The sequence below is a fragment of the Scyliorhinus torazame genome, chromosome 18 (genome assembly GCF_047496885.1).
Source record: "Scyliorhinus torazame isolate Kashiwa2021f chromosome 18, sScyTor2.1, whole genome shotgun sequence".
Classification (NCBI taxonomy): domain Eukaryota; kingdom Metazoa; phylum Chordata; class Chondrichthyes; order Carcharhiniformes; family Scyliorhinidae; genus Scyliorhinus; species Scyliorhinus torazame.
The window spans coordinates 44043761-44069348 of NC_092724.1; the positions used below are offsets into that span (position 1 = coordinate 44043761).

The following is a 25588-nucleotide window of genomic DNA, read 5'->3' on the forward strand; positions in this document are numbered from 1 at the left end:
GAGTCATCAGTCACATTAGCGGGCAAATGCCCAGAGCGTACAGCTGGTAACCAAGCATCTTGAAATTGTACATTCACTCAGTTCAGCCCAAAGCTTGGAATCCAAACAGAGAGTTTGTGTCAAATGAGTTTCCACATGTTTCACCCAGTAAATAAAGTACATGCATTGTCACATCTGAATGAAGGCCAAATCTATGTTGTTATTTAAATACGTGAGGAGTTAACCATTTGGGGTGAAATTGGTTCACAAACTGATTTGTAGCGAATCAACAGTCAATTCTTCATTACCCCAGGTCTCCTTTCCACTGAAGTACACAGGATGGTGTGCAAGTTCTTTTCAGGGACTCATTTCGAAGGGCGGAATTTACCACCAACCCGCCCTGGAGGCGGCCCGCCAGTGGGGTTTATCTGGTCCTGCTGTTGTCAACCGGATTTTCCATTGACTGCACCCCTCATCACTGGGAAACCCGCGCGCCATCGATGGGACTGGATATCTCACCGGCACAAACAGCCGGTAAATTCCGCCCCTAGTTTCTGTTGTTTTTAACTTGCTTCAGAAATATTGCCGCAATATTTAAGTTCAGAGTCAATGGAAATTGAAAACTCGTTAAGTAAAAAAATAAATAGCCCAACATTTGCTTGCAGCCTCTTTCACTCTGCTGGATACAGACTAATTTCACCCCTATTGTGTTTTGAATCAGTTTAAATAATGATTGGGATGGGGAGGTAAGAAGAGGACAGATTTTACGCACCCAGGTCTATGTGAAAGCAGGGGAGCACATAAATAAAAGTGAGTGGGAACTGTGTCTTGCCCCCCACCTGAGTTGTCCCTCATACTGTGATTTGCTGCAAGGCATCAGCCAGCTTGACTGCCCTTAGGCCTGTTGAGGCCTTTACATTAGCTTATTGAGGGCCAGTTAAGGGCCTCCTCCTGCTTCTGCCACCATAATGGCGTGGGGTGGTGGAAGGCAGAACAAAGGTGGCTAGCCCATTACTTAACCAAGTCAGGTTAAAAGGTGGGAAGGAAAGGGACGTTCCCACTTCGGGCTGTCCACACTGCCCATCAGAAGCAGCCAGCCCAAAATTGGTAATCTTCGGCCTTTAGAATCCAACCCATCACATCCAATCCCATCCCTTCCTTCTCCCACACCTTGCTCGGGTCGCTGATCCTGTGGTGATATTCATCACTGTAAATACACAAAGGGTTAATGTAAATACACTATGACTATGTAAACACTCGAGGGAGCACCAGAGACGTCATGACATGCAGACATACAGCTAATGAACACATAGAATAGGACACAACCAATGGGCAGTCACGACACCCAGAGGTGACACTACCACAAGGACGCATTACACAACCCATATATAAGGATAGGGCACACATGCTCGGTCTCTTTCCACAGGCAACACTTAGAGAGTAGGACAGGGGCAGATCAGAAGCATCACACCCACCACGTGGCGTAGAGCAGACTGGTTAGTTAGACTGAGTTACTATAGCAAGATTAGCAAGAGAGTCGAACTGATAGAGAACTGTGCTAATGGTTCAATAAATCTCATTGAAGTAATTGGAGTATCTTTTGGTGAAAGCTGCATCGAGTTGCAGCCTGTGTTATCCCAGAGTACATAACACATCAGATCCCACCCCAGCCAACGATCCCCCATACTCTTCAGTCCAACAGGCTTGGATCTGCTTCCCAGCGCTCCCACACAATCCCATCAGTGGCCACTTTTCCAGTCCTGCGCTACTGGGACTACCCAGCTGCCAGTCCATCAATCAGATTGGCTGGCAGCTCAAAAACTGTGATTTGATGTCCCTGAGGGGCAAGGTCCCAAGCTCACTTTGTTAAGGCTGTCCCCCCACCACCTCCACCACACTTAGTGCATTACCACTTCAGGGAAGCCCTTGCTAAAGTCTGCAGTCACAAGATCGACTTTTCTACCAGGTGGGTGAAGAATATCTCAACGTCGCCCCCCCACCCCCAATAAAATTCACCCGATGGAGTATTGTCCTATGACAGAAGATACCTGTAACCTGCAAGGAACATGCCATAACCCCCATGAGGACCAAGGGAAAACCATTATTGACCTCCTCGTGGGCCTTGTGGAGCACTAGCTTCCCAGATAGGGGGTGGAGACCACCCGCCTGGGGCTCATTCTGAACTAAGGTAAAAGCTGGCCCAAAGCAGGGCCTAGTGTGGTAGCAAGGACTGGACTGGGAGTGATATGCTGCCTTGAGCAGACCTTTGTGAACAGTTAAATAAAGCTATGTTGACAGCATGGTGGGGCAGGGCTGGCACTGCTGCCTCACGGCACCGAGGTCCCAGGTTCGATCCCGGCCCTGGGTCACTGTCCGTGTGGAGTTTGCACATTCTCCCCTTGTCTGCATGGGTTTCACCCCCACAACCCAAAAATGTGCAAGGTAGGTGGTTTGGCCATGCTAAATTGCCCCTTAATTGGAAAAAATGAATTGGGTACTCTAAATTTATTTTTAAAAAATAAAGCTATGTTCATTTACCGCCAGCTTCCTCTGAAAGTTTACTAGCAATTTTACAGTAGGATATATTTCACTCCCGGCTGCTTCACATCAAGAAGATGCTGTCACAGGCACAGGACGAAAATGAAATCAAAGTAATATACAATTTAATTGACTTCATGGCAACATTTGAATTTATTGAGGATTATAAAGCATAAAGATTTAACTTCAATTTGAACGTGATAAGCTTGGCGCCACTTTATGACCATTTCTTCAATCACCCCACCTTTGGGGTCAGATCTGGCATTTCACGCACAGGATGTTAAGTTTCTTTAGAATGTCCCACAACTTACAGGAATGAATAACTTTCCATATCCCGAGAATAATTTCCCCAATAAGCTTAACATTCAATTTGCGAGGGCTACGTGCAGGTCCAGCTCCCAACCCCTGTGCCCTGCTTCATATTTCCGAGTGACACTCAACAGAGTCAAAGGTCTTGTAATGTTGAAACAGTTGGCTGACATTCTTACTGCTCAACATCAGAGGTAGGCTCCAGCCACACCACTCTGGAATTTAATTTGAATTGAATTTGTAGGAACAATGCTTGATATGAAAATGCTTCAAGGATGTCAATCCTTTCAATACTAGCTAGCTCATCTAAGCAATACATTTTTCTGAATCCATCTTACTGAGAAATATTTTTTTTAAGTACATACAACATGGAAATTCCTTTACACTATTGATCATAAGGGTATAAAGTGTTCCCACATTTGACTCAAATCGGCAGGGTCGGGAAGAGGGGGCAGGCAGATAGAAAATTAATTTTAGTCCAAATTTTCTTTAAACCTCTAATCTTTTTCAATTATCGAAGTACCATGGCTTCCAGAATGTGTGGATTAAAAAGAATGCCTTTCATTTTGAGCTTTGACCAAGTTGGGGACCTCTTCCTGAACTGGAAAGCTTTAACTGCTGAAGGCTTTAATCAGAAACATACCTCGACGACACGGGAGAAAGAGTTGACCATCTGATTGACTTCGCTGTAAGCTTGTTTCCAGGTGTAAATGGAATTCTCACTCCCCTGACTTTGGTTCGACAGGAAGTTCGCAATGCTTGCTGCATTCCAGGAGGTAGAATTAAGTTGTAGGTTAAGAAGGCTGGCGACAGCAGGGTTCTTCAGCATTTCCTGGCAGAAACAAAATAGCACGTTTTCTGGCAGGTACATTGAACAGCACATCATTGAATTAGGCACGGTCTCCCTTCTTTCTCCCGTGTCAGAAATGAGAGCTTAAGGTACCAAGTAACAATTCCTCGAATAGATTTAGGGTCAACATCATGCGAAGGTTGGAGGAGAACCTTACAGGCCCGAGTGCTGGGTAGTGGGGGCAGCTCTCGGAGATCAGACTTTCTCTTGGAAGGGGTTCAGAGGCCCTCCTGAACCCGTTGGCCATTAAATGGCTGCTGGGTGAGCAAACAAAGTGGAGGCATGATTGCCACTGACATTTACATTAGGGGTGGCGTCATCACCCCATCACCCCCCTCCCCGTCCCCCCATGTGAAATGCAGCCCCCTGTTAAAGTAGCTGAATCCAGCATTAGAGTAATCAGCCTGATGTTCCTAATTTGGTATAGTTGTTTCACTTTTATCCCTTAGATGTAGGCAATTAAAATCAGACCCCTCCCATGACCATTATCCTCAATTTACATCAACTGCCGTTAGCTCATTATTCCACAGATTTGCTGACTCTGGTGGTAAGGGGTGGAAGCTCCGAAGTGGGTTTCAAGGCTAGCATAGCTGACTGTCTCTTAACATTCGCCAAAAAAGCTAATCTAGAGTTATTAAACAAATAGATTTATCCACTAGAAGATCGCAACTACAGCAAGAGGGAGAAAACTATCTTACATGATGCCAAATTCACAAGGTGCCTTTGGGGTCTGATAGAAATTAACTTTTCTAATCAGCTATAACCATGTGAGTAAGGGGAGATGATAGAGGTTTAATTGAGAACTCATTAAGAATAAATTAACTATAATAATATTAAGCATTACTTCAGTGCAACACTAGCTGTGAATCCACTAAGGGTTAATCCAGATAACACTCTTTAATTTCTGTTAGTTCTTTCTCAGGTATTACATTTTCCAAGCCGCTTGAAACTGCAAGGTCATGGACGTCGACTAGCTAAAAGGCCACATTGTTGTCCAGTACGAGTAGTTCCTTTTCTATAGTAACAGCCAGTCTAGGGCTGATAATTTCTTGGCAAAAACTGTGTTTCTGGGGACTAATTTATATTTATTCTTCAATGGGCATCACTGGCAAGACCAGCATTGTCCAAGTTGTCCATCCCTAATTGCCCTTAGATTGAGGCCATTTCAGAGTGCAGTTAGCAGCCATGCCCCACATGTCTGTGGGCCTGGAGGCACATGTAGGCCAGACCAGGTAAGATCAGCAGATTTCCTTCCCCAAAGGGTATCAGTGAACCAGATGGATTTTTACAACATTTGATGACAGTTTCATGGTTACCATTACTGAGACTAACTTTATATTCTACCAGCTCCCATTATGGGATTTGAATCTAAGGGCGAGATTCGCCGTTCCCCCAGCCACATGTTTCTCAGCCACACGCTGTTCACTGGCAGCGGGATTGTATCTTCCTGCCGCTTGTCAATGGGTTTTCCCATCGTAAGCAACCCATGCCGCCGCAAAACCCATTGACAGGTTGGCATTGCCAGCAGGAAAAGTGAACCGCAATGACCAGAGAATTCCAGGCTATGTCCTCAAAGGGTTAGCCTGGACCTTTAGATTATTAGTCCAATTACATTACTATCATTTCCCCCAGAGATTCTTGACAGTTTCCAGTTACTGCACATTTCAGCAGATTTCCTGAGACACTGACATTTTGCTACAGAACTCTCAGGCATGAGGAAGAGTTGTCAGGAGCCTGACCCTCAGGATATTGCGTCTTTAATCAATGGAGATCCTGAGCTATTGGGCTCGATTCCACTAAATGGTAACAAAGTCCCATAGCGAAACCACAGTGCCGAGAAACACATGGCTATTCAATGCGACTTGCGTTGAATAAGGGGCCTCAATGAGGAACACGTGGCTGAGGCCGCACATAGCCCTGTTTTGAACACTGAGGAGCTCCACTCGTTGGAGCTCCTCAGTGTAGCGAGAGATTGAGACAGCATTTTTAAGCAATCCCCGATCTCCCCACAGCCCGAACGCACTATGGGAGGATCCATGCAACCCAAACCCTGCACCCGCCCCAACACCCCCAGCCTGATCACCTGCAAAACATTTCAGCTCTGCACCTTGCTAGTGCCCACCTGGCACCCTGGAAGTGCCCGTGCCAGCTGGCAGTGACACCAGGGCACCTAGGCTGGCACCAACAGGGCCAGAGCACCACCCTGCCCAAAGAGCATGCAGCTGGGAGACTCCCGCAAGTGCTATTCAATCTGGTCCCCATTTGTGGGACCAGTGCTGAACGGCACTCACCAGATGTCTCCAACTCGAGGGGGATGAATCCCAAAGCCTGGGGTACTTTGGGAATCTGCACATCAGAGTGAGAGTAATGGTCTCGCTCGAAGATGCAGATTTGCCTAAACGTAGGGCACGAATCTCCAGCCGCATTGCGCTCAAGGGAGAGCGCAACGTGGCCGCTGAATACCGGGAGAGGCTTCCAGCGACCCTCCTGACAGGCTCGGCGCCTCACAGGATTCTCTAAAGTCCAGCGAGATCTGCCCCAAATGGGTGGGACAGAATTACGCTCGCGGAAGTAGGTCGTAAACCTACTTACGACTCACTCACGTGGGATCCAACGGCCTCCCTCGATTCGCCAGCCTCCCCAGGGAGGCTGCAGCCAGACGCCGATCAGTGCTGGTCCACACAAATGTAGATCAGGTGGAACGGTACCCGAGGAGTCTCTCGGGCCATCGGAGACCCCTGGATTGTCAGGGTAAGTGCAGGGTGGCTCCCTGGCCCTCTCCCTGGAACGTGAGCACCTTGGCATTGCCCAGCTGGCAGCTTGGCACTGCCACCCTAGCACTGCCAAGGTGCCCGGATGGCACTGCCAAGCCAGCAGGAGCACTGCCTGGGTGCCAGGGTGGCATTGCAAGGGTGCTCAAGTGCCAGGGTGGCACTGCCAAGGGCCAGGTGGGGCAATGCCCATAAAATGAGGGTGGAGGTCGTTTTTAAGGGTGGGAAAGTGCAGGGCAGATAAGTGGGGGCCTCCGGGAGGTTGTCGAGGCGATGGGTGGAGGTGCTGTAAGGAGGCTTTGGGGGCCTGAAGAGAGGGGGGAAACCACAAGGGACCTCATAGCAGGGTGTCCTCACATGGGGGTGTGGGGTGGTGTCCATATGTGTGGGGTGACATTACCCATGGGTGGGGGGGGGACCCACAAGCTCTCGTAGAGATCATGGCACCCTTTCAAAATGGCGGCCAGATCTCAGAGTTCAGCTCCCCAGTGCTAAAAATAATTCTAAGTGTGGGCTAGACTGGTGAGAAACTCCCCACGCCCCAAAAAGTGACTTAAGTGTCATTGAATAGCGATGGGATCTTGCCGGCAGAGCCAGCAGGAAACTCCCTGATAAAACCCTCCACAAATTAACTTAGACATTTTTTGGAGGCAGCACGGTGGTAGCCCTGCTGTCTCATGACACCAAGGACCCAGGTTCAATCCCAGCCCCGGGTCACTGTCCGTGTGGAGTTTGCACATTCTCCCCGTGTTTGCGTGGGTCTCACCCCCACAACCCAGAGATGTGCACGGTAGGTGGATTGGCCACACTAAATTGCCCCTTAATTGGGAAAAAAAATAATTGAGTACTCTAAATTTAAACAAAAATAAATATTGGGGGAGAATCGCGCCTGTGATCCCACCCATTATCGCAACGTCTGATGAGATAGTGTTGGTCTCGCGAGGCGTTGCGAGCCAGGTAGATCCCGGAAGCGGGGTCTCCTGGTTTTTAAATCGGCCACACTGCACTGTGGCGAGATGCTTTTCAGAGGAAGCGTGGCCATTGGATCGCGCCCATAGTTAACTCTGCCCTTTTACAAAGAACCCCAATAAAGTTTGGGAAGTGTTTGTCTACTGTAGATCTTAGCTTTGTTGGCCCATACCTCTATGAAGGCAATACATCCTTCTTATAATTATTAACTTGTTGCTTTTATATAGTACCTGATCCTATCATTTATCTCAAAGGTGAAATGAAAATGAAATGAAATGAAAATTGCTTATTGTCACAAGTAGGCTTCAATGAAGTTACTGTGAAAAGCCCCTAGTCGCCACATTCCGGCGCCTGTTCGGGGAGGCTGTTACGGGAATTGAACCGTGCTGCTGGCCTGCCTTGGTCTGCTTTCAAAGCCAGCGATTTAGCCCTGTGCTAAACAGCCCCTAAGGTGACTATTATACAGAAAAATGTAGCAATTATTGTTTTTTGATAATTTTATTATTTATTGTAAATGGATGTACAGCTGCGCTTTAAATCCTTGACAGGTACAGCATCACACAAAACCTGTGCCCAATAGCCTTAGCGGGCAGGTTACTGCTGAACTTGGCATGCACCATGCCACTGTTTCCATGAGCACGGGTCATTTTACCCCAAGCAACACTAGTCTTGTTTGGTTTACCGCCAGGAGTGACGGTGTTGTTCTTTGCTTTGTAGATGTAAACAATCTCTTGCCCAGGTAAAATGCTGTTTCATCACAGCAATGAACACCCTCAATCTTCAGGCAAGCAAGGTGCTCTCTATGGTTTCGAAGGTCTTGTTTATCACCAGGAAACACAGCTTTGCACCATAATCTTTAACTGTTCACAATTAACACCCATTACATTTGACTTCGGGGTGCGGGGGGGATACTTTCTCTCCCTTCAAATAGTGCCATAGAACCTTTGATGTTCAGTTGAGCCAGCAAATGGGGACCTAGGTTTTTAAATCTTTCAAACATATCAGCAATTGCATCTTTGGGCAATCACATTGTTTAGCCAATTTTATTGTTAAAGCCAGGTGACGATCAACGTCCAAAAAGAGTATCAATGGACACAAATGGAACAGTTGGGGGTGGGGAAGAAGATGGAGACCGTCACTATGCTGAGCTGTTCTGAGAATAACGAGCTTTAAGGTAAAAGACAAGCTTCAGACCTATTCCGACACCATATACAATTATTGGAATTAACAAAGCAGTCCCTCAGCCCCACACTTCAGTATTGCGTGTTCAAGTCCTGTATTGATGCTTCAACCCACACTGATCTGATACAGAAGCATGACTGCCAACTGAAGCAAACCAATAAAATGTGTTAAAGCGAGGGTAAGCACAAACCTGCAAGAGATAGATTTCCTGGCTACTTTCCATAAATTTCTTGATCTGGGGTCCAGCTTCTTTCCATGCTCCTTGTACCTCCTGCAACAAACTGAGATCCTCAAATGTTCTATTGACCTGATAAGTGAGAAGCAAAAACTATTAGCAACTTCAACACGTTGAAGTCAGGCTCAGTTCCTATTGGCATGGCCTCGTCATCCTGCATTTGTAAATTGTGGACCAGATTTATTCATATCCAGTAACAAAAGTGAAATCATCTGATAACCAGTTGCTCAGATTTTAGATTATTTAGCACAAGTTCATGGAGCAGTGTAAACCATAACAAGGATGGTCAAAACATTTCTTTTTGTTCATAAAAGCTGCTCTGTATAGGTGTATTTTTTTGTATGTTGAGAAAGCTGCTTAGTTTGGTTTAGTTGGTCCCATTTCAGCACGTCACAAAGTTAGAAAATTAGCATACCGTCAAAAATTCTTATCAGCTACTTTGGATACAAGGACAGTCTGGGCAAGCGAAGAATCTTCAAATTAACTGAAGCCATCATGGTCAACATAAACCAATTGCTCATAAGCATTCCTACCTTGTTCTGATTTTAGGAACATAGGGACAGGAGTAGGCCATTCAGCCCCTCGAGCCTAACCCGCCATTCAATGAGATCATGGCTGATCGGTGGCCTAACTCCATATACCTGCCTTTGGCCCATATCCCTTAATATCTTTGCTAAACAAAAATCTATCTATCTCAGATTTAAAATGAACAACTGTCCTAGCTTCAGCTGCTGTTTGTGGGAGAGAGTTCCAAACCTCTACCACCCTTTGAGTGAAGAAGTGCTTCCTAACATCTCTCCTCAATGGTCTAGCCCTAATTTTTAAACTCTGCCCCTAGTTTTAAAATCTCCAATCAGCGGAAATAGTTTATCTTTATTGACCCCGAGCGGGATTCTCCCATGCCGCACCCTATGGGAGAATCGCGTTCGCGCCATTTTTCCCGCGCGCCAGTCTGACGGCGGCAGGCGATTCTCCGAGAAGCAGAGAATCGGTGCCATTTGCACCGGCGCGTTTGGCATGGCGCTGGTCACGGGCCGCCGATTCTCCGGCCTTGATGGGAAACGGCAGAGTCCCGCCGGCGCCGTTCACACCTACTCGCAGCCGGCGGGAACTCTGCGCGTAGGATCGGGGGGGCGGCCTGTGGGGGGGGGGGGGGGGGGGGGGGGGGAGCCTCCGATGGGGTCTGGCCTGCGATCGGGGCCCACCAATCGGCCGACCGGCCTCCCCAGCCCCGGCCCTATTTTCATACGCGGACAGCCCCTGAACCCCCACGCCATGTTGCGTCGGGGCCGGCGCATTGAGGAAGTCCCCCGCACATTCGTGGGTTGGCGCGGCCCAACTGCGCATGCGCGGGTTGGCGCGATGCCACTGCACATGCACGGGTTGGCGCGCCGCCCAGTTGGCGCCGGGAAGGGAGGCTGGAGCGGCGTGAACCTCTCCAGCACCGTGCTGGGCCCCTGTGGGGGCCAGAATCGGTAGTGCCGAGCCCGTTTTGCGCCATCGTGAAATGCGACGGTGTTCACGACGGCGCAAACACTCTGCCTCCATTTCGGAGAATCACGCCCCATCTTTCCCTGTTAATCAAAAATGAAGTCATGGACAAGATTCAATTCCCGGCTTGGGTCATTGTCTGCGCAGAGTCTGCACGTTCTCCCTGTGTCTGCGTGGGTTTCCTCCGGGTCCTCCGGTTTCCTCCCACAAGTCCCTAAAGACATGCTGGTAGGGAATTTGGACATTCTGAATTCTCGCCAAACAGGCGCCAGAGTGTGACGACTAGGGGCTCTTCACAGTAACTTCATTGCAGTGCTAATGTAAGCCTACCTGTGACAATAAAGATTATTATTATTAACCTGCACACCTTTGGACTGTGGAAGGAAACCCTGCACCCAGAGGAAACCCACACAGCAAAAGGGGAGAATATGCAAACTTCACATAGACAGTCACCTGGGTCTCTGGCATTGTGAGACAGCAGTGCTAACCACTGTGCCATTGCATCACCCTTCTTGAATACTTCGATCAGATTACCCCTTAACCGCCTAAATTCTAGTGAAAAGAGGCCTAATTTGTGTAATCTCTCCTCATAACGTAACCCCTGTAGTTCAGGTATCATTTTTGTAAACCTACATTGCACTCACTCCAAGGCCAATCTATCCTTCCTAAGGTGTGGTGCCCAGAACTGCTCAAGTGGGGTCTAACCAGGATGTTGTGCTTTATGGAGACTGGGCATGCCAATAACAGAGACCTCAGTTAAATCATTTTCATCCCTAATGTCAAATACCTCTTTCATTATCCTCAGTGTGTCTGGAGTATCCGGAGTGTACAGAATCTTCCCCACAAAAAATGGCTTGATACTTTTCCACATAATCATAGAGTAAGATTCAAGAGACTTGACTAGATCATTACAGTGAGGTGCTGTGGAAAGCAAGGAGAGAGATTCAGTTCAGCAGAACACACTTACAGCCCTCTTAACATTCAATGCCTTGCTTGTGCTTTGAGACCCGTTCTCACTTCATAGTTGTGCTAACATCAGCACTCAAAATAAAAAGTTTCATCTTCAAAAATTCAGAAGCTTGAAACAAAAATTTGGCACCGTTAAAATGGAATAAAATAAATACCGTGCATTCATATAGCCCCTTTCACAACCTCAGGATGTACCAACAAGTGGAATATTTTTTAAGTGTCGTCACCATTGAAATGTCATCACATATCAGCCTATTTTCACACCTCAAGATTCCATGTGCTAATGGCCAGGTCATTTGGAAAAATATTGGCTAGGTCACCAGGCAGTACTGTCCAGAGTTTCTTCAAGATTGTCCCTTGGGCCCTTTTACATCTGCCTGAGGGGGTAGTCAGAGATTTGGTTTAAAATCTCTAGCAACATGGGACAGAGACTAAGAAAAGCTCCCTCTATACTTTCCCAGACAAAGCGACCTCCTGTCTAACCCCAACTTCCATCCTTAGCCTCTTTGACTCTTCCCCAATGTGATGCTTCTGAACTGCATTGTTCACATTTTACCTCTCGATGGTCAACCTTGATTCCAAAGCTCTTCTTTTCATTTATCCAACATCAAGATGAACCAGAAATGTGCGCAGCTCAACAAGGGACAGATCAAAATCAAATCATTTCAGGAGCTTAATACTTTAGTGTGCTCTCATCCCCCTCCATGATCCTCCATGCTCAAACGCAACCCAATGGGTACAAAATCTCAGTTTCATTGGACAGAACTGAGATTCAATTGTTACATTCCATTCATTCCCAAGACAGCCTACTGCTACCTCCAAAGCATTGCCCATTTCTATCCTGACGATTTAAACTTTTCCTCACTGCTTTGTCACCATCAGACTGGACCTTTATTCAACACCCCCTTGTCAACCCTGACCTCCACCCTCCCCAAATTTCAACTCATCCCAAAATACACACAAGGTCTCCTAAGGTGTTCCATTATCATCCCCATCTTTATCTCTTGTATCCTTGAACTTTCAAATTTTGAATCCCATGTCCTACTATCAGTCCCAGAGACTTCAAGTGTCTGCGCCACACTCTAGAATGCTCTCCTCCATCTTTAAATCGCCGTACCCTTCTCCAACAACTCCCTGTCTCAGTGTCTTCAGCTGCCTCTCAATTCTCTTTCTAATCCTACTCAAGTCGGATATGAAAAGGTGAAGCATCTAATGATGCACAGCATCTCCAACCTCAAAAAAATGAGTGCCCAGTGTCAGATTTCCACACCAGGCGACCTATGGCTTTTCGGAATGAGATTTCCGACTACTCCTAAATGACAGGCAGCTTTGCACTGCAGGCTCAAACCCATTAGGAACTGGGCTGATACTGTTAAATTCAAGTATTAGACCTTTTTACTGTCAAGATCTATTGGAAGAGTAATAATACAGTACTCACATGTTAAATTGCCAAAAGGTATCATTTTCTCATCCGTGACATTCCTGCCAAATAAGGTCTTGTAGTCATCATCTTCATACCAGTTGAGGAAAGGTATCTGCAGGCCACCTCCATCTGGATGCCCACAGACTATTTTTGATATCATTTGAGATATCATCTTGGGTGACCCAGTTGTGTTGGAACTAGTTAACCACCGAACTGCATCCCGGAATTCAGAAAAACTGGTCATGTTGGAAATCTTGTGATGAAATCATAAAAAAAACAGATGAATAAAATTGGTAAAAAATTAACAAATGTTCTAGTATTGAAGAGATGAAGAGCCAAAGTTCAAGTGCAGGATACCAGAAAACAAAATGAGTGGAGATGGTTAACACACAAACTGAGGGCTTAAGTTGCATTTTGGCAGCTTGGGTCGTTCCGGTCTTATATTTATTGCGATTTACCTTTTACTATCTTCGATATCTCAATGAGGTCCCTGTTCAGTCAGCTCCACTCAACAGTGAAAAGCAAACATTTATTTAATTCTTCCTAATGACTCAGGTCTGTCATGGGTTTGGTCCTTCCCCATGTCACCAGAACTTCAATAGTCTCCTTGCACGCCGTGGTGACCAAAAGTGGGCAGGGGGGTCCTGAAGCTGCAAACCAGCTATCACTACAGAGTTTCAATGCATCTTCAAATTTGTACTTTGTCGTTTCTGATGATGTTTAGAATAATTTATGTTAATAAAATACACTGAAACAAAGCTTTTATTCATGAATGCCATCTGCAGCTTCCACTCCATTGAGCACTGAAACTATTTTTGGAATTAGAAAACAGTTCCTATTTTTTCAATCACATATTGCCCAAGTAAATTTTCTCTAAGCATCACCTTTCGCTACTTTGTTTAAAGTTAATGCAAGTCAAGTTCCAGAAACTTGTTGTTCAATGGCTCCTCCTCTTCTTCCATAATTTCTCTGTTCCCTTGCCATGGGTTACCCATTACTAATTTACCGCCATAGTCGGACAAGTTTCGAATCATCTTTCTAAAACAAACAAGGTCGCAATGTAGCATGAGCAAGAGAAAACCAAAATCAGCCCATTAAGCACACTCATTCCCATCATAAACATCAGCTATTCATTTAATCTCCATGAACAGGATTATGAGGGGCATGAACAGGGTGGATAGGGAACAGCTGTTCCCCTTAGTTGAAGGGTCAGTCACGAGGGGACACAAGTTCAAGGTGAGGGGCAGGAGGTTTAGGGGGGGATTTGAGGATTTTGTTTTAAACCCGGAGGATGGTGATGGTCTGGAATGCACTGCCTGGGAAGGTGGTAGAGAAGGGTTGCCTCACAAAGTGCCCGGATGTGTACTTGGCACACCATAACATTCAAGGCTATGAAACAAGTGCTGGCAAATGGAATTAGACAGGCAGGTCATGTGTTTTCATGCGTCGGTGCAAACCTGATGGGCTGAAGGGCCTCTTCTCCGCTGTACTATTCTGTGATTCTGAACGGCCTACGTACAACCTATCCTATCACAAATTCACTGACAGTGCCACACACACCTTCCGTCTGTTACTGACCATCACAGTGTTCACTTAACCACAATGCTAAAATGCTTTCAGTGCCACACATGTATTTGGAAATCCAGTCATAGAGCAGAGTCTGTGGTGAACCTCAAAATCATTTTAACATAGCATTGGTGAATTCCCTTCTGCATCAGTGTGGCTCACTCGGAGATGCCACACAGATCCCAGTGAAGCCCTGGAATGACCCAATGGCACAGAAATCTGAGAGTGTGGTGATTTTTAAGGCATGGGATTAACTCATATTCTAAGGGGCTGTGGGTCTTTCTACAGGGGTTTACTGCTGTGACAGCCTGAGCCATCTTTGATAGTTGCAGTTAGTTACTCCACATGTGGTATTGTGATGAATGTAGGAATTTCCGATGTATAGTATTTAAAAAAAAAAAAATTTAGAGCACCAATTCATTTTTTCCAATTAAGGGGCAATTTAGCATGGCCAATCCACCTACTCTGCACATCTTTGGGATGTGGGGGCGAAACCCACACAAACACGTGGAGAATGTGCAAACTCCACACGGACAGTGACCCAGAGCCAGGATCGAACCTGGGACATCAGCACCGTGAGGCAGCAATGTTAACCACTGCGCCACTCTCGATGTATAGTATAGTATAGTATAGTATAGGTGTTTAGTGCAGTAACGTATAAAAGCCTGAGTTAGTATGTGACTGCTGCAGTCATGTCTTAAAATAATCCTGGTTTGAAAGGTTTGGGAGCCAGGGGTGCAATTAGGGCACTGTAAAAAGCTTGGGCTATTTACAGTGGATTAAGGGGGTTTCCCTATGGAACTAATTACACTTCATCTTGGTAAGATAATGTAATTTCTGGGTGGAGCCAAGGTATCAGGCATTTTTGCAGGAAAGCAGGTCAGTTGAGTTCTAGATGGAGCGGTGAGCAGAAGTCAAGCATTTTGCTCTCACTGCAGTTCAGTTAAAGATAAGTCTGTAGGCAGATTAGCAGTCTTTCTGAGCAGTTCAGAATGGTCTGATTAGGAGGTGAGCTGAAAGAAGCTGTGAAGCAGCTTCTGAAGGAATATGGCCAGAGTTTCTGCATGGTTCGGACAGGAGTCAGGTCTTTTCTTTAAGGCAGTGTCAAAAGATCTCCCTTTCACAAAGAATGTCTCTGTAAAACAGGTATTCCGGAGTACCAAATGTGTTTAACAGCAGTTTGGGTGCTGGGATTAATTTTTTGTTGTTTGAGTGGGAATACATATAGCAATTAAGGGTTATTGTATTTATTGTATTAATTAGCATTGTTTAAGGGTTAATTGTAAGCTTGTTTCTGGTGCAATGTTAAAGATATTTTAATACTGTGTTAGCAACAAAGTTTGTTTTAATATACCATAACCCTATTTCTTCCTGAAATCACTCCTAAAGCGAGGTATATTTTCCTCACAGTCTTACAAAATTAAAATAAAATATTGGAGTTTCTGTCCAGTATACTTGCCACTGTTGGGGTCTGATCCGGGATTGTAAAAAATACTTTGTTACGTGCCATTGCTTTATCTTATGCTGTCTGTTGGTTGCCAGTATCCTGAGCTGCCTGACCCTTTGCTGCCACCTTTTGTTGCCCTTCTAGCCGTTACAGTGCCTGGCCCATTCCCTGCCAGTTCCTCTCCTGCACCACAGCATCATAAAGCCCTGGCTGGACAGGACTCATCCTGTCTGCCTAAAGTGAACTGTGGACAGAAGGCTGCTGAAGATCAGGTCAGCACAATCTATCCTTTCCTGATTTGAAGATTGTAGATGAATAAGGAGCCCACCACTTTTCATCGACCACACACTGGTCTCCACCCTCCCCACTGTGGCCAACTCCCTTATCGACATGGTCTCTGGCCATCTCTTCTTGCTGTTGCAGCTATGTCCTTGGTCACTCCCACTCTGACACTGCTGCTGCAAGCCATCACCCTGCACCCTACCTCAGTCATCTTTCACCTTCTCTCCATCATACATGCCCTGCCTTTGGTGACCCTCAAGCCACCCTCTATCACCCTCCATCAACTGTCTGTCAACATTGAGTTGCCTCGCCAGCACTCTCGACTATGCAACAACCCTGGCCTGTCCTTGGTTACCTTAGACTCTCCCAACCTCACTGGTGACCTAATCTCAATCACTCTTGACCTGCCCTCAATCATGCTTGATATGCCACTGGTGAAGATTGACCTTCTTTGTGTCACCAGCTCGCTCCCTCAGTCCTCCACGATTCTTCAAGGCCAGCACGATCTGCCATCCCTTTCACAGTCAGCCATGCCCTAACCAGCCTGGCCAACCAACCTCAAGACAGCCCAAATTCCCCTCTCTTTGTCCAAAATAGCTCCTCAGACCAAAAAGAAACTCACTCCTACTCACTCAAAATTCACCCAGAAGACTACCTCACCTGATTAATTAGGGTCAATTACTAGGGGGCATAGGTTTAAGGTGAGAGGGGCAAAGTTTAGAGTAGATGTACGAGGCAAGTTTTTTACGCAGAGGGTAGTGGGTGCCTGGAACTCACTACCGGAGGAGGTAGTGGAAGCAGGGACGATAGGGACATTTAAGGGGCATCTTGACAAATATATGAATAGGATGGGAATAGAAGGATACGGACCCAGGAAGTGTAGAAGATTGTAGTTTAGTCGGGCAGTATGGTCGGCACGGGCTTGGAGGGCCGAAGGGCCTGTTCCTGTGCTGTACATTTCTTTGTTCTTTGTTCTTTGATGTACGCCACCTGAATCACTCCTGAAACTGAAGGTACATGTTTCTCATTTGCTGTCAATTCGGAGAAGGTAAAATTTAATTTGATGAGTATGCGTTTAATGAGAATGCACGACCTCTTAATGCATTATAGGAGGTTCCCGCTCCTTGCCATCGGGAAACCTGATCAGCGTCCAATCCACTGCAGACTCGATACTTATAATCCTGCTATCAGGAAACTGACATTTTGCTTCCTGCACAATCAAAGACCCCTGCCCATTTAATATCCTGCCATCAGGAATGGTATTAGATTCTGCCCCACGTTGCATCTCTGAAAAGGAGAAATGCAAAGGGTAGGGCTGTGGTGAAGGGAGGGAGGAAAACAGGTGGTGCAGGTTTACACCACGTGCAGCCATGCACTGGAACAGATTATGTGATAAGGGGAAGTGGGATATGCAAAGGAGCTTAAAGGTATGAGCAAAACATCGTCATCAATGGTTTCAGCCCCAACGCTAGCCGTGGCCTTGGTCCTGGCCACTCAATTCTCCTCCATAGAGGAAAAGTCATGCAGCCTTGCCTGTTCCCGCAAATGTTAGGTGTTGCTGCCTCCAGCTATGTGGCAAATGTCCTTGCAAGTGAGAGAGGGAAGTGTCAGTGAGTGTGGCACAGTGTGTTTGGGACAATGTGGCTGTCATTGTTGACTAGCTGGCTGTGTGTGGAAAAGCTGAAAGAGGCGGTTAGGTAGGTTGCAGCAATGCTGTGGGTCGGAGGGTCAGGCGAAGTTATGAATATAAGGAATTAATCAGGGTTGAGAGAGAGAATATTTTTAGATGGGTGACGGGGCGTGGTGCAGTTGGTGAGACATGGTGTTGGAAAATATAATCACTGAACTTGACCGTTTGTATCAGGTCTTTGAACTTCTTGCGGCACAGCACTCAGATCTGCTGGGTTGAATTTCTGGGATTTATATAGCTATTGGGTTCCAATATCTTTAAACGATTTGTCTAGTAGTTCTCCTGGTCACAAAGGCCTCCAGTACAGTGGTGGAAAATCTTGGAGCTCCCCCTCTCTCATCTTTTACCTTTTCAAGAACAATTATGAGTTAAGAACAACTTCCAGAACCTGTTCCAGCCACAACGCACTGCCATTGAAGAGGCACAGGCTGGATTTGAACAGTGCAGGTTAGCCTCTCACAATTCTCCACACCATGCTCGGTTGTGCAGACACTCAACACCCGAGTTATAGGGCGCGATCCTACGGCCAAGCTGCACCGGAAAAGCAGCTTGCCACGGCGCAGCGTGGCCATTGAAAGCCAGGAGACCTCGCTTCCAGGATCTACCCGGCTCGCAACGCCTCATGAGATTCAACACGATCGTGTAAGACTTTGAAATGTGAATCCCGCCCACAATGGGGTTGGGGATTGTTTTGCGAGCCTCGGAAATCAGGATGCCATTTAAAAAATGGCGTTCAGATCTCTCGCTACAATGGGGAGTTGCGGTGAGCAGAGCTCCCCACTCTCGGCTGCGCGTTCCCAGTTCAGGCCCCCTTATTCAACATGAGTTGCCATGAATATCCATGTGTTTCTCCTCACTGCGAGTGTCGGGAAACACACAGCTAAACGCGCTCGTTAGGGGACTTGATTCCCTTTTGGGAAAATCACACCCATAGTTTTCTGTGCGTTGAAAATCATTTAAAATGACTTCCGGTTGCGGCTATGCAGAGCTAAGTCGCACGTTCGGCAGCTCCCGCTTGGAACAGACTTTTGGGCTCTTTTCAGGGCCCCCAACGGCAATTTTTTGACATTTCCCGGTGTGGGAAGATGATTGCAATATTCCCCCGACAGTGTACGGCTTGGGCCAGGGGCGGGGCGACTAAAAAAGTGGTGGTGAACCCAAAGAAAGTGCGAGGGAAGAAGAGCAAGATGGCGGCGGGCGGGGACCAGGCAGCGTGGATGCAGTGGGCGCAAGAGCAGCAGGAGGCTATCCAGCGCTGCTTAAGGGAGATCAAAGCGGACCTGCTGGAGCCGATGAAGGCTTCTATCGACAAGCTGCTGGAGACCCAGATGGCCCGTGGGGTGGTGATCCGCGAGGTCCGACAAAAGTCCGGGATCCGACCCAACATGCGCCGCATAAAACCCGCATCGTCCCAGTTCGGGGCATACATGTTGGAAAGCGCGGGCTTTTTCCCACGCTGGTGGGGACGGGGCCGCTCTTAGGACGAGATCTTAGTCCTGGCGGTAAAGGTGGAGGCGCACCACAAGAAATGGCAGGAACGGTTCGAGGAGATGGAGAGTCGGTCGAGGCAGAAGAATTTGCGGATTCTGGGCCTCCCGGAGAGGCTGGAGGGGTCGGACGTGGGGGCCTATGTGGTCACCACATTAAACTTGCTGATGGGAGTGGGGTCCTTTCAAGGGTCCCTGGAGCTGGAATGGGCCCATAGAGTGCTGGCGAGGAGGCCTAAGGCTAACGGGCCGCCGCGGGCAGTGCTGGTACGGTTTCATCGGTTCGCTATCGGGAGTGCATGCTCAGGTGGGCCAAGAAAGAGAGGAGCAGCAGGTGGGAGAACGTGAAGGTTCGAATATACCAGGACTGGAGTGCAGAGGTGGCGAAGAAGCGGGCCGGGTACAACCGGGCGAAGGCGGTGCATCACAGGAAGGGGGTGAAGTTTGGCAGCCGGCGCGACTGTGGGTCACATACGAGGACGGGCACCATTATTCGGAGTCTCCGGAGGAGACTTGGGCCTTTGTTCAGGCCGAGAAGTTGGACACAGACGGAGGGTCAGGATGGGTGGTCGGGGATTGTTGTTGGGGTGTTACATTTTGAGGGGTGGTTCTTTGCTCTGGTTTCTTTTTGGTTTGGTGTGAGTGGTTAGGGTGGGTTGGGCACTGTATTGGTTGGGTCTGTCGGGTGGGCTCTTGGAGGGGGGGTAAGTAAATAGAGTAGGGGTGGATAGCCGGTAGGGGGGGGATGGGGCCCCCCAGGGGAGGGGGAGGCCCGAGTCGGAGGTGAGGGGACTGGGCCTGTAAAGGGAGCTGCGTCAGAGGTGGCAGGGCCGGGCAGGTGGAAAGCGCGGACTTTTTCCCGCGCTGAAGGCTGGAGGGGGCGGGGCTGGGGCAGGAAAGCAAGGGTTGTTTCCCATGCTTGGGATGGAAGGGGGAGGCAGAGAGCCTGCTAATGGGCAATAGAGGAGGAGATTATGTCCCACAATGGGAGGAGTCGAAGGAGAGGTGGGAGTGGCCGGGGTCAGTAGGATTCAGCTGACTTGCAGGAGTGCAATGGGGGGGGGGGGGGGGGGGGGGGGGTGGTGGAGCAAAGCAGCTAGGTGGTGTCCTAGCTTGTGGGGGGGCGGGGGGGTTACCGGGTTGCTGCTGGTATGGTCAAGGGGGAGCTGGAGTGAGTAGAGGGGGTTGGGACAGGGGTCTGCCGCCGTGGGGAACAGGCCGGGTGTGGGGTGCGGGCGCGTGGCTGGCCGAGGAGGGGTTATGGCTAGTCGACGGGGGAGGGGCGCGGGTAGCCCCCTGATAACCTGGAATGTAAGGGGACCGAACAGGCCGGTCAAGCGGGCCCGGGTGTTCGCGCACCTGAAGGGGCTGAAGGCGGATGTGGTCATGCTCCACATGCTGACCAGGTAAGATTGAGGAAGGGGTGGGTAGGTCAGGTGTTTCATTCGGGGCTGGATGCCAAAAAAAAAATCGGGGGGTGGGCGATCTTGGTGGGAAAGAGGGTGTCGTTCGAGGCGTCGAGCATTGTGACAGACAATGGCGGGAGGTACGTAATGGTAAGTGGTAAGCTGCAAGGGGAGAGGATGCAGCCCCGTCCCCTCCAGCGTGGGAAAAAGCCCGCGCTTTCCAACGTGTATGCCCCGAACTGGGACGATGCGGGTTTTATGCGGCGCATGTTGGGTCGGATCCCGGACTTGGAAGTGGGGGGCCTGATAATGGGGGGTCTTTAACACTGTGTTGGATCCGGCACTGGATCGCTCCAGGTCTAGGACGGGTAGGAAGCCTGCAGCGGCTAATGTGCTGAGGGGGTTCATGGACCAGATGGGAGGGGTGGACCCTTGGAGATTTGCAAGGAGGGGGGTCTAGGGAATTTTCATTCTTCTCGCATGTTCATGAGGCTTATTTCCGGATCGACTTTTTTATTATGAGTAGGGCGCTGATTGCGAGAGTAGAGGATACAGAGTACTCGGCGATAGCCATTTCGGATCACACCTCGCATTGGGTAGACCTAGAGCTGGGGGAGGTGAGGGACCAGCGCCCGTTGTGGCGCTTGGAGGTGGGGCTGTTGGCGGACGAGAAGGTGAGCGAGCGGGTCCGAGGAAGTACACAGAGGTACTTGGAGGCCAACAATAACGGGGAGGTCTGAGTGGGGATGGTATGGGAGGCGCTGAAGGCGGTGGTTAGGGGAGAGCTGATCTCCATTAGGGCCCACAAGGAGTGGAGGAGAGAGCAGAGGGAGAGGGAGAGGCTGGTGTGGGAGATGGTGAGGGTAGACAGGAGGTATGCGGAGGTGCCTGAGGAGGGACTGTTGAGGGAGAGGCGTAGCCTCCAGGCCGTATTCGACCTGTTGACCACCAGGAAGGCGGAGGCGCAGTGGAGGAAGGCCCAGGGGGCGATTTAGGAGTATGAGGAAAAGGCAAGTCGGATGCTGGCGCATCAGCTTCGGAATCGGGATGCAGCTAGGGAGATTGGGGGAGTTGAGGATAGGGGAGGGAGTGTGGTGCAGAGTGGGGTTGGCATCAATGGGGTCTTCAGGGATTTTTATGAGAAACTGTATCGGTCCAAGCACCTACTGGAGGAGGGAGGGATAGGCTGCTTTCTGGACCAATTGAGGTTTCCGAAGGTGGAGGAGGAACTGGTGGCAGGATTGAGGGCCCCGATTGGGCTGGAGGAACTGGGCAAAGGGATAGGGAGCATGCAGGCGGGGAAGGCACCGGGGCCGGATGGTTTCCCGGTCGAAATCTACAAGAAATATGTGGACCTGTTGGGCCCGTTGTTGGTTAGGACCTTCAATGAGGCAAGGGAAGGTGGGGGGCGTTGCCCCCGACGATGTCCCGGGCACTGATCTCCTTGATCCTGAAGCAGGACAAGGATCCCCTGCAGTGTGGGTCTAACAAGCCGATTTTGTTGTTAAACGTAGATGCCAAGGTGTTGGCGAAAGTCTTAGCCACGAGAATTGAGGATTGGGTGCCGCAGGTGATCCACGAAGACCAGGCGGCGTTCGTGAAAGGGAAGCAGTTGAACGCGAATGTGCGGAGGCACCTGAATGTTATTATGATGCTGGCAAGGGAGGGAGAGGTGGAGATAGTGGTGGCGATGGACGCTGAGAAGGCCTTCGACAGGGTAGAGTGGGGGTACTCGTGGGAGGTGCTGAAGACGTTCAGGTTTGGGGAGGGGTTTGCCAGGTGGGTTAGGCTGTTGTACGAGGTCCCGATGGTGAGTGTGGCCATGAACAAGAGGAGATCTGAGTACTTTCAGTTGCATCGAGGGACGAGGCAGGGGTGTCCCCTGTCCCCCCTGCTCTTCGCACTGGCGATTGAACCCCTGGCTATGGCACTGAGGGAGTCGAGGAACTGGAGGGGGTTGGTGCGGGGTGGGGAGCAGCATAGGGTGTCGCTCTATGCGGATGACTTGCTGCTATATGTGGCGGACCCGGTGGGGGGAATGCCGGAGTTAATGAGGATCCTCAGGGAGTTCGGGGATTTCTCAGGGTGCAGGCTAAACATGGGAAAGAGCGAGTTGTTTGTGGTTCACCCAGGGGACCAGGAGAGGGGGATTGGCGATCTCCCACTAAAAAGGGCGGAGAGGAGCTTCAGGTATTTGGGGGTCCAGGTGGCCAGGAGCTGGGGGGCCCTGCAGAGACTTAATTTCACAAGGCTGGTGGAGCAAATGGAGGAGGAGTTCAAGAGGTGGGACGCGTTGTCGCAGTCCCTGGCGGGTAGGGTGCAGTCAGTTAAGATGACGGTGCTCCCAAGGTTTTTGTTCCTGTTCCAGTGCCTCCCCATTTTTATTCCGAAGGCCTTCTTTAGGCGGGTCAACAGGAGCATAACGGGGTTTGTGTGGGCGCGAGGGACTCCAAGGTTGAGAAGGGTGTTCCTGGAGCGGAGTAGGGATGGGGGGGGGGGGGCTGGCACTGCCCAACCTCTGTGGGTACTACTGGGCCGCCAATGCGGCGGTGGTGCACAAGTGGGTGATGGAGGGGGAGGGAGCTGCATGGAAGAGGCTGGAGACAGCGTCTTGTGAGGGTACAAGTCTGGAGGCGCTGGCAACGGCGCCGCTGCCGCTCCCTCCAATGAGGTATACTACCAGCCCGATAGTGGCGACTACCCTCAAAATCTGGGGGCAGCGGAGGCGGCACGGGGGGGGGGGGGGTTGGGGCCTCGGTGTGGACCACAATACGGGGGAACCACCGGTTTGTCCCAGGGAGCATAGATGGAGGGTTTTCGGGGTGGCACAGGGCAGGGATAGGAAGTTTGGGGGACCTGTTTGTGGATGGGAAGTTCGCGAGCCTGGGTGAGCTGGAGGAGAAGTATGGACTCTCCCGGGGGAACACCGTTAGATATTTACAGATAAGGGAGTTTGCCAGGCGGCGAGTGGTGGAATTCCCGCGGCTGCTGCCACACACAGTACAGGACAGGGTGCTCTCGGGGGGGTGGGTTGGAGAGGGGAAGATCTCGAAACCTTACCAGGTGATGCAGGAGGAGGAGGAGGCCTCGGTGGTGGAGGTGAAAGGTAAGTGGGAGGAGGAGTTGGGAGAGGAGATCGAAGAGGGGATGTGGGCAGATGCCCTTGGGAGGGTGACCTCTTCCTCTTCGTGCGTGAGGCTCAGCCTCATACAGTTTAAGGTGCTGCACAGGGCACAGATGACCAGGACAAGGATGAGCCGGTTCGTTGCCGGTGAGGACAAGTGTGTTAGGTGCTCAGGGAGCCCAGCAAACGACACCCATATGTTCTGGGCATGCCCAGCGCTGGAGGAATTTTGGAAGGGCGTAGCAAGGACCGTGTCGGGGGTGGCAGGATCCAGGGTCAAACCGGGCTGGGGGCTCGGAATATTTGGGGTTGCAGGGGAGCCAGGAGTGCAGGAGGCGAAAGAGGCCGGTATTCTGGCCTTTGCGCCCCTGGTAGCCCGGCGAAGGATTCTTCTTCAGTGGAAGGATGCGAGGCCCCCAAGCGTGGAATCCTGGATCAACGATATGGCGAGGTTTATTAATTTGGAGAGGGTGAAATTCGCCTTAAGGGGATCGGTACAAGGGTTCTTCAGGCAGTGGCAACCTTGGACTTCCTGGCAGAACGGTAGACAATGGTCAGCAGCAGCAACCCCGGGGGGGGGGGTGTCTATTTTTAAATAAAAATTATTTACCCTGGGGGATCTGAGGGGGTGAATATATTTATTTGCTATGTTTGCTTTGTGTTAATTGGGTGTGTTAATTTATTATTTATGTATAGGGGGAGGGGGGCACGGGGGTGGTTTTATTTTGCTCTGTATTTAATTCTATTGGGTTCCTTTTTCATTCTGTTGTTGATAATTTGTGAAAATTTTAAAATTATTTTTTTTTAAAAAGAAAATCATTTAAAATTAGCAGACAGCACAAAGTTGCTTACATCAAAAGCAACAGCCGTGAATTAATCATGCATCACGATCCCAGTGCCTGATATTGGGTCATGTCCAATTTGTTCGGCTATAATATTTACACTTCAAGGTTTGGTGATTACTGAGCATGTAGCTGCTGGTTGTGTAGTAATGTATTTTTGGTTCCTAGTGTTTAGTTAATGGGTTAGGTAAATGTAAACTGTGAAGGAAAACTTGTGACACAGTCTGACTTATTTGTACCTTTGTGTCAGATCTGAATAGCAGAGACTTTGTGCTTTAATTGGTAGGTGCCACAATTAAAAAGAACTGGTTTGTTCAATGGTGGTAGCACTGAACTGATTATCTAATGAACCGAGATTTATATATCCGGATTACTTTTTTCCCCCCCGCGAGAGAGACATGCAAATTCCCTACTGTAGGTGCTAAGGGCTCCACTGATCTGCTGTAAAATTCCACATCCACTAGTGTCTCGAATCAGATTTTCACAGGAATATTGCCTACTTTTCGCAGGAAGCAATTCCCCAGGTTAACCAGTAAGTTGCACATGACATTGTTTAATGTGATCTGGGACCATCAACCATTGAAATTTTCCCCAGAAGCAAGGGTTTTAACAGTAAACGCAAAAACAAGAAGTGCCCAGATGATATTTCAGAAACTGCTGGTGTGACGAGTTCATGAATTTCTTAACATGAAGGTGGTTTATAAAAATTGAAGCCAAGGACAGTTAAAATGTTTGTTCATCCAACTAGCTGGACCTTTCAATTGGAAAGTTAGCTCACACATCACAGGTATTCATGTTGTATTGTTTTTGTAGTATCTGCTACAGTGAGGGAACCATGGTTCACAAGGGAGGTTGAATGTCTTGTTAAGAGGAAGAAGGAGACTGATGTAAGGCTGAGGAAACAAGGTTCAGACAGGGCGCTGGAGGGATACAGGATAGCCAGGAGGGAACTGAAGAAAGAGACTAGGAGAGCTAAGAGAGGGCATGAAAAATCTTTGGCGGGTAAGATCAAGGAAAACCCAAGGCCT

General features: G+C 49.0%; 1 protein-coding gene and 1 pseudogene across 3 annotated transcripts in view; both read right to left on the minus strand.

Moving 5' to 3' along the window:
- The window catches only part of LOC140395177 (phospholipid-transporting ATPase ABCA1-like), a 246267-nt gene that overhangs the window by 142825 nt on the left and 77854 nt on the right, over positions 1 to 25588 (minus strand). For all 3 annotated transcript variants that reach the window (XM_072482683.1, XM_072482684.1, XM_072482682.1), the window contains exons 9-12: positions 12732 to 12969; positions 11112 to 11245; positions 8789 to 8905; positions 3470 to 3658 (exon numbers count right to left, since the gene is read on the minus strand). In XM_072482683.1, the coding sequence (XP_072338784.1) occupies positions 3470 to 3658; positions 8789 to 8905; positions 11112 to 11245; positions 12732 to 12969 (678 nt within the window). The remainder of the gene's footprint in view (positions 1 to 3469; positions 3659 to 8788; positions 8906 to 11111; positions 11246 to 12731; positions 12970 to 25588) is intronic.
- On the minus strand, positions 7950 to 8733 carry LOC140395752 (large ribosomal subunit protein eL33-like; annotated as a pseudogene).